Source organism: Neophocaena asiaeorientalis, unplaced genomic scaffold, assembly GCF_003031525.2.
Source record: "Neophocaena asiaeorientalis asiaeorientalis breed wild unplaced genomic scaffold, Neophocaena_asiaeorientalis_V1.1 scaffold82, whole genome shotgun sequence".
Lineage (NCBI taxonomy): Eukaryota > Metazoa > Chordata > Mammalia > Artiodactyla > Phocoenidae > Neophocaena > Neophocaena asiaeorientalis.
The window spans coordinates 4,463,098-4,476,995 of NW_020173068.1; the positions used below are offsets into that span (position 1 = coordinate 4,463,098).

General features: G+C 48.1%; 1 protein-coding gene across 6 annotated transcripts in view; it reads left to right on the plus strand.

Annotated features, from left to right (window-relative positions):
* Nucleotides 1–13,898, plus strand: part of HCK (HCK proto-oncogene, Src family tyrosine kinase) — a 39,904-nt gene that overhangs the window by 19,938 nt on the left and 6,068 nt on the right. For 5 of the 6 annotated variants that reach the window (XR_003003010.1, XM_024743114.1, XM_024743115.1 and 2 more), the window contains 6 exons: nucleotides 1,611–1,714; nucleotides 4,594–4,743; nucleotides 5,210–5,362; nucleotides 7,027–7,206; nucleotides 8,045–8,121; nucleotides 12,811–12,964. Coding sequence is in view for 5 of the 6 variants with exons in the window: in XM_024743114.1 (XP_024598882.1) it covers nucleotides 1,611–1,714; nucleotides 4,594–4,743; nucleotides 5,210–5,362; nucleotides 7,027–7,206; nucleotides 8,045–8,121; nucleotides 12,811–12,964 (818 nt within the window). In the remaining variant the exon portion in view is untranslated. Of the gene's footprint in view, nucleotides 1–1,610; nucleotides 1,715–4,593; nucleotides 4,744–5,209; nucleotides 5,363–7,026; nucleotides 7,207–8,044; nucleotides 8,122–11,194; nucleotides 11,761–12,810; nucleotides 12,965–13,898 lie in introns of those variants that run through there. The other variant, XM_024743118.1, reaches the window with a different exon arrangement.

Genomic DNA, 13,898 nt, shown 5'->3' on the forward strand with positions numbered 1-13,898 from the left:
AAACTGCTCACAGAGGCTGCCTCTGGGGAGGGCAGCTGGGACACTGGAATCAGCGTGGGATGAGATCTTATTTCCTCATCTGCCTTGAAATAGGCAATATTTTCAAATGTTTTAAAATGCAAATGGTGCAGAAGGACCTAGGATAAAGAGTGAAAAGTGTTCCTCCCACCCTATCCCCACCCAGCTACTTCCCTTCCAGAAGCAACCAGTTTCTTGTACGTCCTCCCAAATGCTTTATACTTGATTAAGAAAATACATATATCTCCCTCCGTTTTACACAAGTGGCAGATTGAACACACACTGTTCTACTCCTTTTGTTCAGCTCTTCCGTGCAGCACCTACAGTATCCTCCTTTTCACAGCTGCAGTGTCTGTCACGTAGATGCCCCACTATCCCCTGCCAGCGGCCACTTAAGCTGCTTCCAGTCTTGTGCTGCGGTGAATCTCCTTGCGTATATGTCACTTCCTCCTGTGCAAGAGCGGTGGGATAACTTCCTAGGGATGGAATTGCCAGGGAGATAGCTCTTACTCTGTACCCTTTAACATTGCTTGAACATTTTACCATGGCATGAATTACTTTACCAAATGAGAGCAAAGAAGGCGAGTGGGAGGTGTAGAATGGTGACTAAGACCTTGGGCTCTGGAGTTAGACTGCCTGGCTTTGAATCCTGCCCCCACCACTTCCTAGCTATATGACGCCAGGCAAGTTACTTGCTTTCTCTGTTCCTCAGTTTCCTCATCTATAAAGTGGGGATAATAAAGGCAATGATTCCACAGAGTTGTTGGGTGGGTAACAAGAACTCGAGGAATGTCAGCTGTCTGTCTCCCCAGTTGATAGCAGAGGAAACAGAAGTCCAGAGAGGGAAAGCGACGTGCTCAAAATCACACAGCAGATTTGTGGCAGGGTCAAGGCCAGCTGACCTCTGGTCTGAGGTTTTTCCATCACAGCACATGAACTACTCCTCAGGGAACGGGTTTGTTTGCTGCTGCTTGAATTTTTCCACCCAAGATCCCAAACATCTAGGGAGTATGAAGAAAAGGTCCAAGGATATGGTCCCAAGTATAAAATCATTTGCAATCTCACCTTTTATCTTAGAAATGCATGCCGACTTTATATTCACTCTGTAGCCACAGAGGAGGATGAACTGCGGCAGTAACAAAGCTCAGCCCTCACTCACAGGGGCCTCCAAGACCCTGAAAAGATGGTCAAACGTTCTTGTGAAATTTGAAAAAGTAAGATTTTTGACCACAGTTGGTTAAGACTGCTGCATTTTTCCACCCAATCTTTCTGTTCATCACCTTATCCCTCCCATTGGGCGGTGCTGGAATGACCACGAGCATTTTGTATTTGTAACGCTGTGTTACTTTTCTTGAAGAAAGCTCCCCAAATTGCATAAGTTTCAGCCTCAGCAAACTGGATTCACCAGTTTGGTAAAATGTCTGTTTTAATGTTAAAATATTAAAAGAATGGTTGTTTTCCCCAAAAGAATCTGAGTAAAATTGATCCCGCAGGAAGCCTGGCCCTCAGAATCCTGGTGCCGGGCAAGAGCGCTGAGAGCCAGCCGGGATTGTCCGCCACGGGTTCACACGCTGCACCCCCCTCCCCTCCAGGTGGTTCTTCAAGGGCATCAGCCGGAAGGATGCAGAGCGCCAACTCCTGGCCCCTGGCAATGTGCTGGGCTCCTTCATGATGCGGGACAGCGAGACCACCAAAGGTGATGCAGGCCCTCCCAGCCCTGTGTCCCTGCCCACCCACCCCTACCCCACGGGGAATGCCCCGGGGGATGGGGGCCTGAACAACTCACCAGCCCACTGCGGCTTCCAAGCTTCCTCCTGCCCTTTGCTCAAGCCTAGTTTGGGCCTTCTCAGCCCCCAGAGCTGCCGGCTTAGGCCAATGGAAGTAGGAGGCAGTGACCGCCCCTAAAAACAAAATCCTGCTTGTATTCTTTTAAATATCCATCAAAATATATCTTGTCCCTAGACCTGACTCTTCCCTCTCTCCATACGAAAATGGGTGGCCTCCTCCCAAAGGAGGGCCTTCGCTGGGACCCTGCTTAAAATAGCTCCTTTGAGGTATTTGGAAGTTTTGATGTTGGAGGCCTGCTTCCTGAAATTTCTGTGCTGTGAGGGTGGCTTTGTGCCGGGTCATCGCACAGGAGGCAAGAGCAGTGCCCCCAAACAGTGCGTAACTCAAACTGACATCAACCGAGGCCAGTTTTCCCAAAGGAATGAATGTAAGTAGGAGTCTCGTGATTTCGGATTTCACACGCAGAGTGGACCTTTACTACGGTGTTTAGTCTAAAGACTGCTTGGTTCAAAGAAATCAGTAAATTACGTAAAGTGTGACCTCACAGTACCCTGGGCAAACAGTTTTGGGGCCAACAATCGAAGGCATCTGTGTGACCTTCTACTCACTCCCTAGGTATCTGAACTGGGGAAGCCTGAATGTGGCTAGAACACCACTCAAAATCAGTGTTTTGGGTCAGTGAATATTTAGGTTTTATTTCCTCCCACCCAACAAGCCCCTTTTCAGCCCCCAGAGGAAAAGAAATGGACAAAAAGGTAAAGCCGTACACAGCCCTCGGCTTCTCTTCTCCCTCTGGGCCATCCTGCACACAGGGGCAAACCTACGGGGCAGGAAGGTGAGCTTGGGCCACTGTCACAGCCCTCAGAGGTGGGGGCATAGGCGGGTTCGCCGAGTTAATAAAACTTGCAGCACAAGTGCCCCAAATCCTATCCTGCTTCTTCTTGGATTCTGCTTCTCCCCACCCAGCATCAGCCAAATCAGCCTCACCTTGACTGGGCAGAGTGGCTAAGAGTGGGGGTCCCAGAGCCTGCTGCCTGGGTTTGACTCCCAGCTCTGCTACTTACAAGCTGTGTGACTGTGGGTGAGTTACTTCACCTCTCTGGACCTCAAAACCTACGGGGCAGGAAGGTGAGCTTGGGCCACTGTCAGCCCTCAGAGGTGGGGGCATAGGCGGGTTCGCCGAGTTAATAAAACTTGCAGCACAAGTGCCCCAAATCCTATCCTGCTTCTTCTTGGATTCTGCTTCTCCCCACCCAGCATCAGCCAAATCAGCCTCACCTTGACTGGGCAGAGTGGCTAAGAGTGGGGGTCCCAGAGCCTGCTGCCTGGGTTTGACTCCCAGCTCTGCTACTTACAAGCTGTGTGACTGTGGGTGAGTTACTTCACCTCTCTGGACCTCAGTCTCCTCATCTATAAAATTGTGGTGATAAAGAACCTCTACCTTGTGGGGTTATTCATTCACTATAGTGAATAATATCATTTATCATAATACATATAACTATAATTCATTATAATGAATATTATTCCTATTCATTCATTTTTTCTTTCATTCATTTTTTATTCAGACAAGGTTCTTAGTGGCTAGCATGTATGATCAACTGTTATTCATGCAACAGTTTAAACCTCCCCCAAATCCTATGACATGGTGCTACTGTGGTAGAGAAAACTGAGAGACAGAGAGGCTAATAACTTGCCCAAGGACACTCAGCTCACAAATGGCAGAACCGTGGCCGTGGACTGAAAGACGTGTGTGTTTCTGGTCTTTGTGATGCCATGTGTATTAGGTTCCTATTGCTGTTGTAACAAATTACCACAAGCTTAGTGGCTTAAAGCGAGATAAATTTATGATGTTACAGTTCTGGGGGTCAGAATTCTGAAATCAGTCTCACTGGGCTCAAGTTAAAGTGTCCGCAGGACTGGTCCCTTCTGGAGGCTTCACAGAAGAATCTGTTTCTTTGCCTTTTTCAGCTTCTAGAGGCCACCAGCTTTCCTTGCCTCATAGCCCCTTTCTCACATCTCTCCAACCTCAACTTTCCATCTTCATATATCCTACTTTGACCTTCTTACTTCCTCTTATAAGGACCCTTGTGATTACACTGGGCCTCCCCGGATAACCCAGGATGATTTCCCTATCTCCAGATCCTTAACTGAATCACATCTGCAAAACCCATTTTACCATGTAAGGTAATATATGCACAGGTGTCAGGGATTAGAACACGAACATCTTGGGAGCTGTTACTCAGCCTGCCACAGCATTTAATGTTTACACTTACATTTCAATGTTTATACTGTAATAATTGAACTGGATATTTTTGTGTTTGTTTTATCTTTTTGCTTGTTTGTTTCTAAATAGCGTTTCTACGAAACTGGTGTGGTATCTTGGCTTTTGTGATTGATAGATAGATAGATAGGAAGAAAAAGAGATAATAATGAAGATGATGACAGCCAACATTTAATGAGTGTTTACATCCTGAGTACAAGCATTACTTCTTTTAACCATCAGGCAATGTGATGGGGTGAGGAGGTATGACCAATCCCATTTTACAGATGAGGAAACTGAGGCCCAGAGAAGTGAGACGGTCACTTGTCCAAGGTCTCACAGCTGGACATGGAGCAGCCTGACAAGCACCCAGGAAGCCTGACTGCACAGCCCACTCCTACCCTGTACTCCACTGGGCAGGTTCCAGGACGGTGCCAGTAGTGGCCTTACAGAGTGTCAGGTTGCTGACACAAGGTGGCAGGCCTCCAAGAGTCCACTCCTGAGGGGTTTCTCTCTGGCCCATGCAGGGAGCTACTCTTTGTCCGTGCGAGACTACGACCCCCAGCACGGGGACACAGTGAAACATTATAAGATCCGGACCCTGGACAATGGGGGCTTCTACATCTCCCCCCGGAGCACCTTCAGCAGCCTGCAGGAGCTGGTGGCCCACTACAAGAGTGAGTCCTGGGAGTTCCCTGGCGATCCAGTGGTTAAGACTCCGCGCTTTTAGTACAGGGGGTGCAGGTTCAATCCCTGATCAGGAAACTAAGATCCCACATGCCGTGGGACACAGCCAAACAAACAAAAAAAGAGTAAGTTCTACTGGGGCTGCCTTCCAACCGGGGGCGCAGGTGGGTGGGCCTGCCTCTCAGGAATCCGGGTCAAGTGTGCACTGCAGCCTCTGAGGCCTGCTGATGCTTCCTCCCCAGACAAATAGTTGCTTCGGATTCTCCTGAAGGCCTTTTGAGCAGAAGGGCAGAGGTGGCATCTCATCATGCTCTGTTCTCTTGGGGATGTCCCTGATAGGCGCAACCCTTTGGAACATGGGCCAGATACAGTGGACCAGGTGGGGCAGCCCCCAAGGGGAAGCCTGTGGCTGGCCTGGAGCTGGCTGCCCTCAGCTGATCAGGGACTCTATTCCAGAGGTGAGCGACGGACTCTGCCAGAAGCTGACAGTGCCCTGCATGTCCTCCAAACCCCAGAAGCCTTGGGAGAAAGATGCCTGGGAGATCCCCCGGGAGTCCCTCAGGCTGGAGAAGAAACTTGGAGCTGGGCAGTTTGGGGAAGTCTGGATGGGTAAGGACCCAGGGCCAGAGTGGGGAGGGGAAGGAGGGGAGAGGGAGGTCCTTGCTTTCAGGAACAGCCTGAGGCAAAGTGGGAATGCCACCCAGGGCAGAGGAGAGATTTGAATAATAACCATAAAGGAGCAATTCTTCAGTTCCTCTCTGATAGCAAACCAAATTGTCCTGCCATGCAAACACTGATTTGCCTTTGAGGCCAGTCCTGTTGGGGTCAAACACTTTCTTCTGGGAAGCAGGAGTCCTAGATGAGGAATCCGCTCCCTCACATGGAGCTGGGACAGTGTATTAGTTGGGTGTTGAGATAACCTGAACATTTCTTAGGATGATGAAAATTAAGAATGGGAAAGAATATAGGACTTCCCTGGTGATCCAGTGGTTAAGACTCTGTGCTTCCAATGCAGGGGGTACGGGTTTCGATCCCCGGTTGGGGAACTAAGATCCCACATGCCATGCAGCGTGGCAAAAAAAAAAAAAAAAAAAAAAAAAAAGAATGGGTAGGTATAACTGGAGATTTCCAGGTGAGTTCAGTGTTGGCAGCTGATGAACAAGCTGTTCTGAGCACCTGCCGTGTGCCCAGCGCCATGCTGGGGCATTGTGGAGCACCAAAAAGTCATATTCCACCCCTGCTGTCCTGCCTCTAATAACCTAAAAATAGCAAAGCCTGCTTTGCAGGACTGTGGGTTAGACACGATGCCTGGCCCAGTGCCTGGTGCCCCCCATTGTGTTTATACTCCACCACGTTCCAAATGGGAGTGAAGACAACTTACAGATATGCAAACAATTCAGCCAGAAAAAAATAAGGTTAAAATCCACGTATTTTAACTATATTTATTGAGAGCCTACTATATGCCAGGCACTGAATAAGAGAATGTGGCAGAGAAAGTATGGAGAGGAAGGTAAGACAGATTGGGCTGATGAGGTTGGAAAACAAAATATATTATATGAGGCCTTAGACTCTTACTACAGGAAGACCTCAACTCTGGATTAGAGCTTCCTGGCAGCCAAGGCAAACATGGAAACACAAGCAACAACGAGATTTACAAGATCAACAAGATGAAGCAGGGAAGGAGTAGGGTGAGGTGAGGGAACAGCATGTGCAAAGTCCCTGTGGTGGGAAAGGGAGTTGGCTGCTTGGGGGACTGAATGATACGCAGGCTGATTGGTGCACAAAAGGTAAGGGGGGTGTTGGTGGATGATGAGGCAAGGTGGGCAAGGCCAGATCATGCAGGGCGTTATGGACCATGATGAAACTGGTATTTATTTTGAGAGCAGTGTTAAGATTAAATAAACCATTTTAAGCAAAGATAGTATGTGTATGAATGTCTGACAAAACAAAGGTAGGTGTGTGAGTGAGTGACATAATCTGAGTGATGTTTTAAGGTTATTCTTTAATCCCTGAAAGAGCCTTTGCAGATGAGGAAACCACAGTTCAGGGAGGTTGAGTGACTTGCCCAAGGGCACACAGCTAGGAAGTGGTAAACCGGCCCTCCAACCCACATCTGTCTAAGGCCAAAGCCCATGTTTCCCCTTCTCTCTCTAAGGGCTGAGATGGGCAGGGAAGGCGTCCTGGAGGAGGCAGGTCTGCACCCAGGTCTTCCAGAACTGTGGGGAAAGAGCAGTGGGTCCTGACCACCTTTCCTGCTCCCTGTTCCACTCCAGCCACCTACAACAAGCACACCAAGGTGGCCGTGAAGACCATGAAGCCCGGGAGCATGTCTGTGGACGCGTTCCTGGCAGAAGCCAACCTGATGAAAACTCTGCAGCACGACAAGCTGGTGAAGCTGCATGCTGTGGTCACGGAGGAGCCCATCTACATCATCACAGAGTTCATGGCCAAAGGTGCCACATGCTGGGAGCTGGGGATGCAGGCTGTGGCTCCTCCGGGTCAATTGCAGAGTCAAAGGTGACTCTGTCGAGGTTCTTGCCTTCAAGATTTCCCCAGTCTGGCCAGGAGCTCTTCTGACACGAGCTCACTGATCATCTTCATATCCGTCCACCCCACCCTCCTGTTTGAGGGGGTGAAATCCTGTTAGGGGGATGCCAGGAGAAGGGGAGCACATGGGCCCCTGGGAGAGCGGATGGGGCCAGAATCCCTCTAGGTGATAGGAGAAGAGGCTTCTAGGGGTTCACTGTGAGCCCTAGAGCCTGGGGTGACTCCCTAAACCACCCCCCACCATCAGCCACCTTCCCTAGCTGGACCAATGCTCCAGAAAAAAGACTCAAAGCACTAAGACCTTTGTCAACCTTAAGAGCTGACAAAGCCTCCGTTCCAGGCTGCCCCCACCCTGCCTACACACAATCCAGGACGTCTCAGGGATTTTTCTTTTAGACCACCATTTCCCAATCATTTTCAATCCCTGCCCATTTCTCTATATACAGAAACATCTCACATGACCTCCATTTAGAGTGATTCAAAATCTCAAAGCTTTTATCATTTTCTAAACACACAATTATGCCAACCTTATAAAACCATGCCCCCAGTCATCCAGTCTCAGAAAGCTGTCTCAGTCAAGGGACCAGTCTGGCAATCACAAAGTCGTTTTCCAAACGCCCAAATTCTGTTTCTCAAACGCTAGGAGCGGTAAATACTTTTATTTAAATCCATTACTATGAACGATCTTAACCACACGCTAAAGTCCTGAGAGTAGTAAATGTTGCTTCACCCTCCCCGACACAGGCAGCCTGCTGGACTTCCTCAAAAGTGAAGAAGGCAGCAAGCAGCCACTGCCAAGACTCATCGACTTCTCAGCCCAGGTGAGAGTCTAATGGGGAAGTCTGGGGAGGGGGACAGGAAGGCAATTATCTCTTCAACAAATGTTTATTGATCACATACTATAGTAATAACAGTAATAATAGCTAACATTTATTGAGTGCTCGGGATTAAAGTATGCTTTTTCTATGTGCCTTCTATGTACTAACTCATGTAGTCCTCACATCAACCTTCTAGGGTGAGATTTTTGTTATCTATTCCTTTGTAACCAACCACTCTAAAGCTTAGTAGTCTGAAACAGCAACGTATTATTTCCCATGATTCTGTGGGGTTGACTGGGGTTGGCTGGGTGGTTTTTCTGCTCCACGTGGTGAAACTGAGGTTCCTCTTGTGGATGCATTCTGCTGAGAGCTTGCCTGGGGCTAGAATGTCCGAGATGGTGGCTTATCCTCCAAGTCTCTCTCCAGTGGCCCCACGTCACTCAATAGGCCAACCAGAGCTCCTTTACATCCTGGCAGCGAGGTTCCAAGAGGGAACCTTCTAAGGGACCAAGCCGTAAATGAGCAAGCTCCGCTTGCACCATGCTTACTAATGTCCCCTTGGCCAAAGCAAGTCCCATGCCCAGCCCTCAGTCAGTGTGGGAGGGACTTACACCATGAGTCCCAGGAGGCATGGTTCACTGGAAGCCACTGATGTAATAGTCTGGCCACAGATAGGTAATTGTCACTCCATTTTACAGAACAGGAAATTGAGGCACAGAGATGAAGTGAAGTACAGATGAGGAAACTAAGGCCCAGTGAGGTGGAGTAGCTTGCCTAAATTACTATGTTACTTTTAGGGGATACAGCAGTGAACAAAATGGAAAGTATTGCTGTCCTCCCAGGGGTTACACTTACTAAACAACTGAATCTCTTAGAGAGCCAGGACCCAAGTGGTCCTGGCTCAGTGCCAAAAGAATGCAGTATCCAGCAAAATTTTAAATGTCCATAAATCACACAAACGCTTCTTAAAACCCCATTTTCTATCTCATCTTCCCTTCACTTTCTACAGCTCTTCTCACCCCCAGCCTGAGTGCTTTTTACTTCTAGCCTCTCATTCTCTCCTATCTGTGGGAAAACAGGGGAGGAAAAGTCTGCTATGGGAGTACACGGCTGGAGAACTTAGCCCAGTCCAGGAGCAATCTGAGAAGGCTTCTCAGAGGAAGCGGTCTCTAGGCTGAGCCCTGAAGGATGAGTAGAAGTTTGGCAGATGAAGAGGAGGGGGAAGGGTATTCTAGGCAGAAGAAGCAGCCTGTGCCAAAGCCCAAAGGGCAAAACAAGAGCTCAGCCTGGTCAGTTGGAGCCTGGGCCTGGCAAAAATGAAGGGGGTGTGGCTCGCAGCCTGGAAGGTGTTAAGGGAGACGGGGCGCCTGGGCCTAGGGCTGGGCCTTCTGGAGATGCCTGAGGCAGAGTTCATTTGAGTACGCAAATCATGGGGGGCGGGCAGAGGTATAATAAAAGACTTTACCTTTCAGAGCCTGGAATGCCAGAGGCCTATGGAAATCAAGACCTGGCATTTTCCCTTCAGTGGGCGCTGCCCCGGGGAAACAATAGTCTGGCCTGTTGCTAAATTATAACCATCAAACTGGCAGAAACCTTGCTGGGTGGAGGTTCACAGACTGGGGCAAGAACCACTCTCCTCGTGGCACAGACAGGAAAATAGAAACCACAGGAGGGAAACAGGTTCTAGGCCCTTGTGCATCAAGGAGCAGAGGTACACTTAGAGCCCAGGGACAGGAAGGAGTCAACCTGGTGGCCTGATCTTCACTTCTAGTCTAGAGAGGCAGGTGGGTGCAGTCAGTGGAGGCTGCCCAGCCCTGTCACCAACTGGCTGTGGAGCCTCAGATCCACTCTGGGTCTTGGTCTCTCTATTTGTCAAATGAGGGAATTGGACCATCTCTGTGGTTTTCAAGTTTGAAAGCTTTTTCTTTTTTTTTTTTTAAGCCATAACTCAGTTAGTCAAATGAATCTTGTAGAGCAGCTGAATACTTTAAAATAGATCAAAACAGAGCTGCTCTGATTGAAGCAGGTGGCCTTCATTTTGTCCCTCCAACCCCAAGATGACCTTGAGGTATCGATTGGATTCAGTTTGAAGAGCCCTGAGCTGGGATATCCCTACAGGCCCTTCCAGCTGGTTCTGTGATTCCCTGATACTCTGAGAAGCAAACCCAGTAATAATGCCTGACATCATGGCAGCCCACTCGGTGGGCATGAAATCTCACCACCTCATCAACCCCCAATTCGTAGACCAACCCTGAACCCAGTCAACCTATCCACTATTTGTTCAGTTGACAAATCCTTGAAAAGAACCGCTATCTACACATGGGCTTAGGAATCACGTAGAGTTTTGCTATTGACCCCAGCTCTGCCTGTGTAGCTTTGAGCAAATTGCTTAACCTTTCTCAGGGCCACTTTCCTCAACAGGGACCATTATAGCCACTGTTGAAGTGAATAATTACATGCCAGACTCTGTTCTGAGCCCTGATGTAGACTTAGAGTATTAATCCTCACACGACCCCTTGGAAGAAGGTTCTATTGTCCCCATTTTACAGAGAAGAAGAGTGAGGCACAGAGGGTTAAAGTAGTTTGCTTGGAGATCACAGAGATATGGGGCTCAAATTGAGCTGGTCCAACCCCGGAGTCACCTGAGCCTTCTCGTCTGCTGTCTCCTGAGTGGGGTTAGTCCCACCTGCCCCACTGAGCTCATGAGCTTATGTGCAAATTCAGAACGTGAGAGTCTGTCCCTGGGTACTGAAAACCGGTGACGACCAGCATTAGTGCCTGCTCTGTGCCAAACATTCAGGTAGAGTAACGGACACAGACCCTGAGCAGGGCTGTCAGATTTCCAGTCCTGGTCTCCGCTTGGGCCAGTTAATTATTTCTCTAGGATTCAGTTTTCTCACCTGTAGAATAGTGCTGATATCAACAGTACCTCCCCCAAAGCAGAGAGTAAATGCTATTTAAGTTTGTTAAGTATTATCTTATGATTAATGAATAAGCTACAACGTCCGCCGTTAATGTTACAGCTGTTGTTAACTCTTTGGTCGAGGAACTCCTTATAAATTTTCCACACCCCCAGGTCAAGACTCTGCCTTACCACAAACAAAATCAGAAAGTCTCACGTCTTTGTTGGAAAGCCTGGAGCCTCAGACCTCAGTTCCAATGGCCACAGGTGCTCCCTGCTGGCCACTTTCCACAAGTGCACCATCCACTTGCCTCAGACTTTGAACAGGCTTGTGTCTCGGTTTGGTCTGGCCAGAAGTCCCGCCTCCCCAAATCATCTCACCAGATTGCACCAGCTGCAGTTCTCCAGAGCACTGGAGTTCTGGGTAACTAGAGGCAGCTTGGGGTATGGGGAGTGGAAATCCACAGACAGGTTTGAGTCAGAATCTCCCTGGTGGTGTGATCTAGAAAATGTGTCCCTCCCCTGTACAACAGAAATGGTGATAACGCCTGCCTCAAGGACATTGAAGGCCAGTTTATGAACTATAAATGCTATTTTCTGAGTTTCTGAGGGTTAATGCACAAACCCTTGTAAGTGGAAAACGTCTCTAAGGAAAAATCCCACATCTTTCTGTCAGGCTTCCAAGGTCCCTTTGTGGATAAGAATTCTCCACACAAGGTTGGGACTGACATGTATACATTAACATGTATAAAATGGATAACTAGTAACATGTATAAAATGGATAACATTAACATGTATAAAATGGATAACTAGTAAGAACCTGCTGTGTAAAAAATAAATAAAATTCAAAACAAAAAAAGAATCCTCCACACAGTCCATTATGCACTCAGCAGCCATGATGACATTAAAATATATACCAGACCATGTCACTCTCCTGCTCTAAGACTTCTCTCTTCCCTTCATGCTTAGAGTACAACCCAACTGCCTCTCCTAACCTACAAGGTTCTTCCCAATCAGCAGCCTCCCTAACAACCTCAACTCCCCCAACTTCCCCTCTGGCAACTTCGGCTCAGCCACCTGTTCTATGAATACCCGAGCTCACTCCTACTTCCGGACCTTTGCTCATGGTGATGCTCTTATTTGACACACTTTTATCATCACTCAGATCTTTCCTAAAGTTTCACCTCATCAGAGCAGCCTTCCCTGACCATCCAATCCAAAACAGCCCTCTACACTTTGTGTCCTATTACCTGCTTCGTCCTTTCTTTATGGTACTTATTACCACCTGCAGGGACCTTGCCTGGCTCCCCACCTGTTCAAGCAATATGTCTGGCACCCATGAGACACTCTGTAGATATTTGTTGAATGAATAAAGGAATTTTCCCTACCCAGGCTTGGGGGTGAAGGAGGCATAAGAGATACAGCAGAATGTTATGTGAGCCTAGGTTGTTCCCAGAAGTGGAGTTGGGGATGAAAGCCCGTCGAAGTATACTGGTTTGTGTGCGTGCAGGTCCTTGGAGAAATAACACTTTTTCCTCAAAGCGTTCTTGGGAGGTCTTGCAGCTCTAGAGAAGCCCCAAACTGGCCCAGGCCCTGAGGATCCCCCCAGTCTGGCTGGGGAGACAGAGAAATGCCAACCTGAGCCCAGGACCCTCCCACATAAAAAGAGGGAGCTGGCGCACGTATTTTCCAGCCTTCCCACACTTGGACATTTCTCTTCTGCTTTTGGATGAGACCCACCTTGGGCTGGGCCAGATCCGAGGGTAAGGGTGTCTCTGTTTTGGGTGGAGATTGCAGAAGGCATGGCCTTCATCGAGCAGAGGAACTATATCCACCGAGACCTCCGAGCCGCCAACATCTTGGTGTCTGCGTCCCTGGTGTGCAAGATTGCTGACTTCGGCCTGGCACGGATCATAGAGGACAATGAGTACACAGCTCGGGAAGGTAGGGGATGCTGCCGAGGGCCCCGTGGAGCCCACTCGGGTGGGTCGTGACTGTTGAGAGTTAAGACCCGTGAAAGTGATTGGTAAAGATGCAAAGGTCTGTCCCAGTATCAGCTGTGAGTTATTAAGCTGGACGGACTCCTGGACATAGTGTCTTGGTCTGCAGAGTCTCCCCCAGTGACTGTGATCAGTTGTAGATTGGGTTAATCAAGTCATGTTGAAATTAAGGGTAAGAGCATTGTTATGTGTAGTCGACAAAAACTGGGAAGCATCTAAATGTCCACAAATAGTAGAATGATATTTAAATTGGGGTATAGTCACAGAATATAATATTATGTAACGATGAGAACTTACGAACCAGTGACACATGCAAAAAAGTAGATGACTCTCACGGCATAATATCGAAATAAAAGAAATCAGACAAAAAAGTAGATGCTGGATAGTTGCATCTATATAAAATTCAGAAACAGGCAAACACATATGTGAAGGTTGACAGCAGCAATATTCTTAAGAGCCCCAAAGTGGAAGCAGCCCAAATGTCCATCAACTGATACACAAAATGGGATATAGACATACAATGGAATATCATTTGGCCATAAAAAAAGGCATGAAGGGGCTTCCCTGGTGGCTCAGTGGTTGAGAGTGCGCCTGCTGAAAGGCATGAAGTACTAATATACCCTAAACATGGATAAACTTTGAAAACATCATGTTAAGTGAAAGAAGCCAGACACGAAGACCTATATTATATGATTCCATTTATATGAAATGCCCAGAACAAGCAAATCTACAGACAGAAAGTAGATTAACTCCAGCCTAGGGCTGGAGTGGGGACCTGGCAAGAAATGAGTAGTGACTGCTATGGTTTTGGGGGGTATGATGAAAATATTTTAAAGCACAACTTTGTGAATATACTAAGAACCATTGTACTGTATACT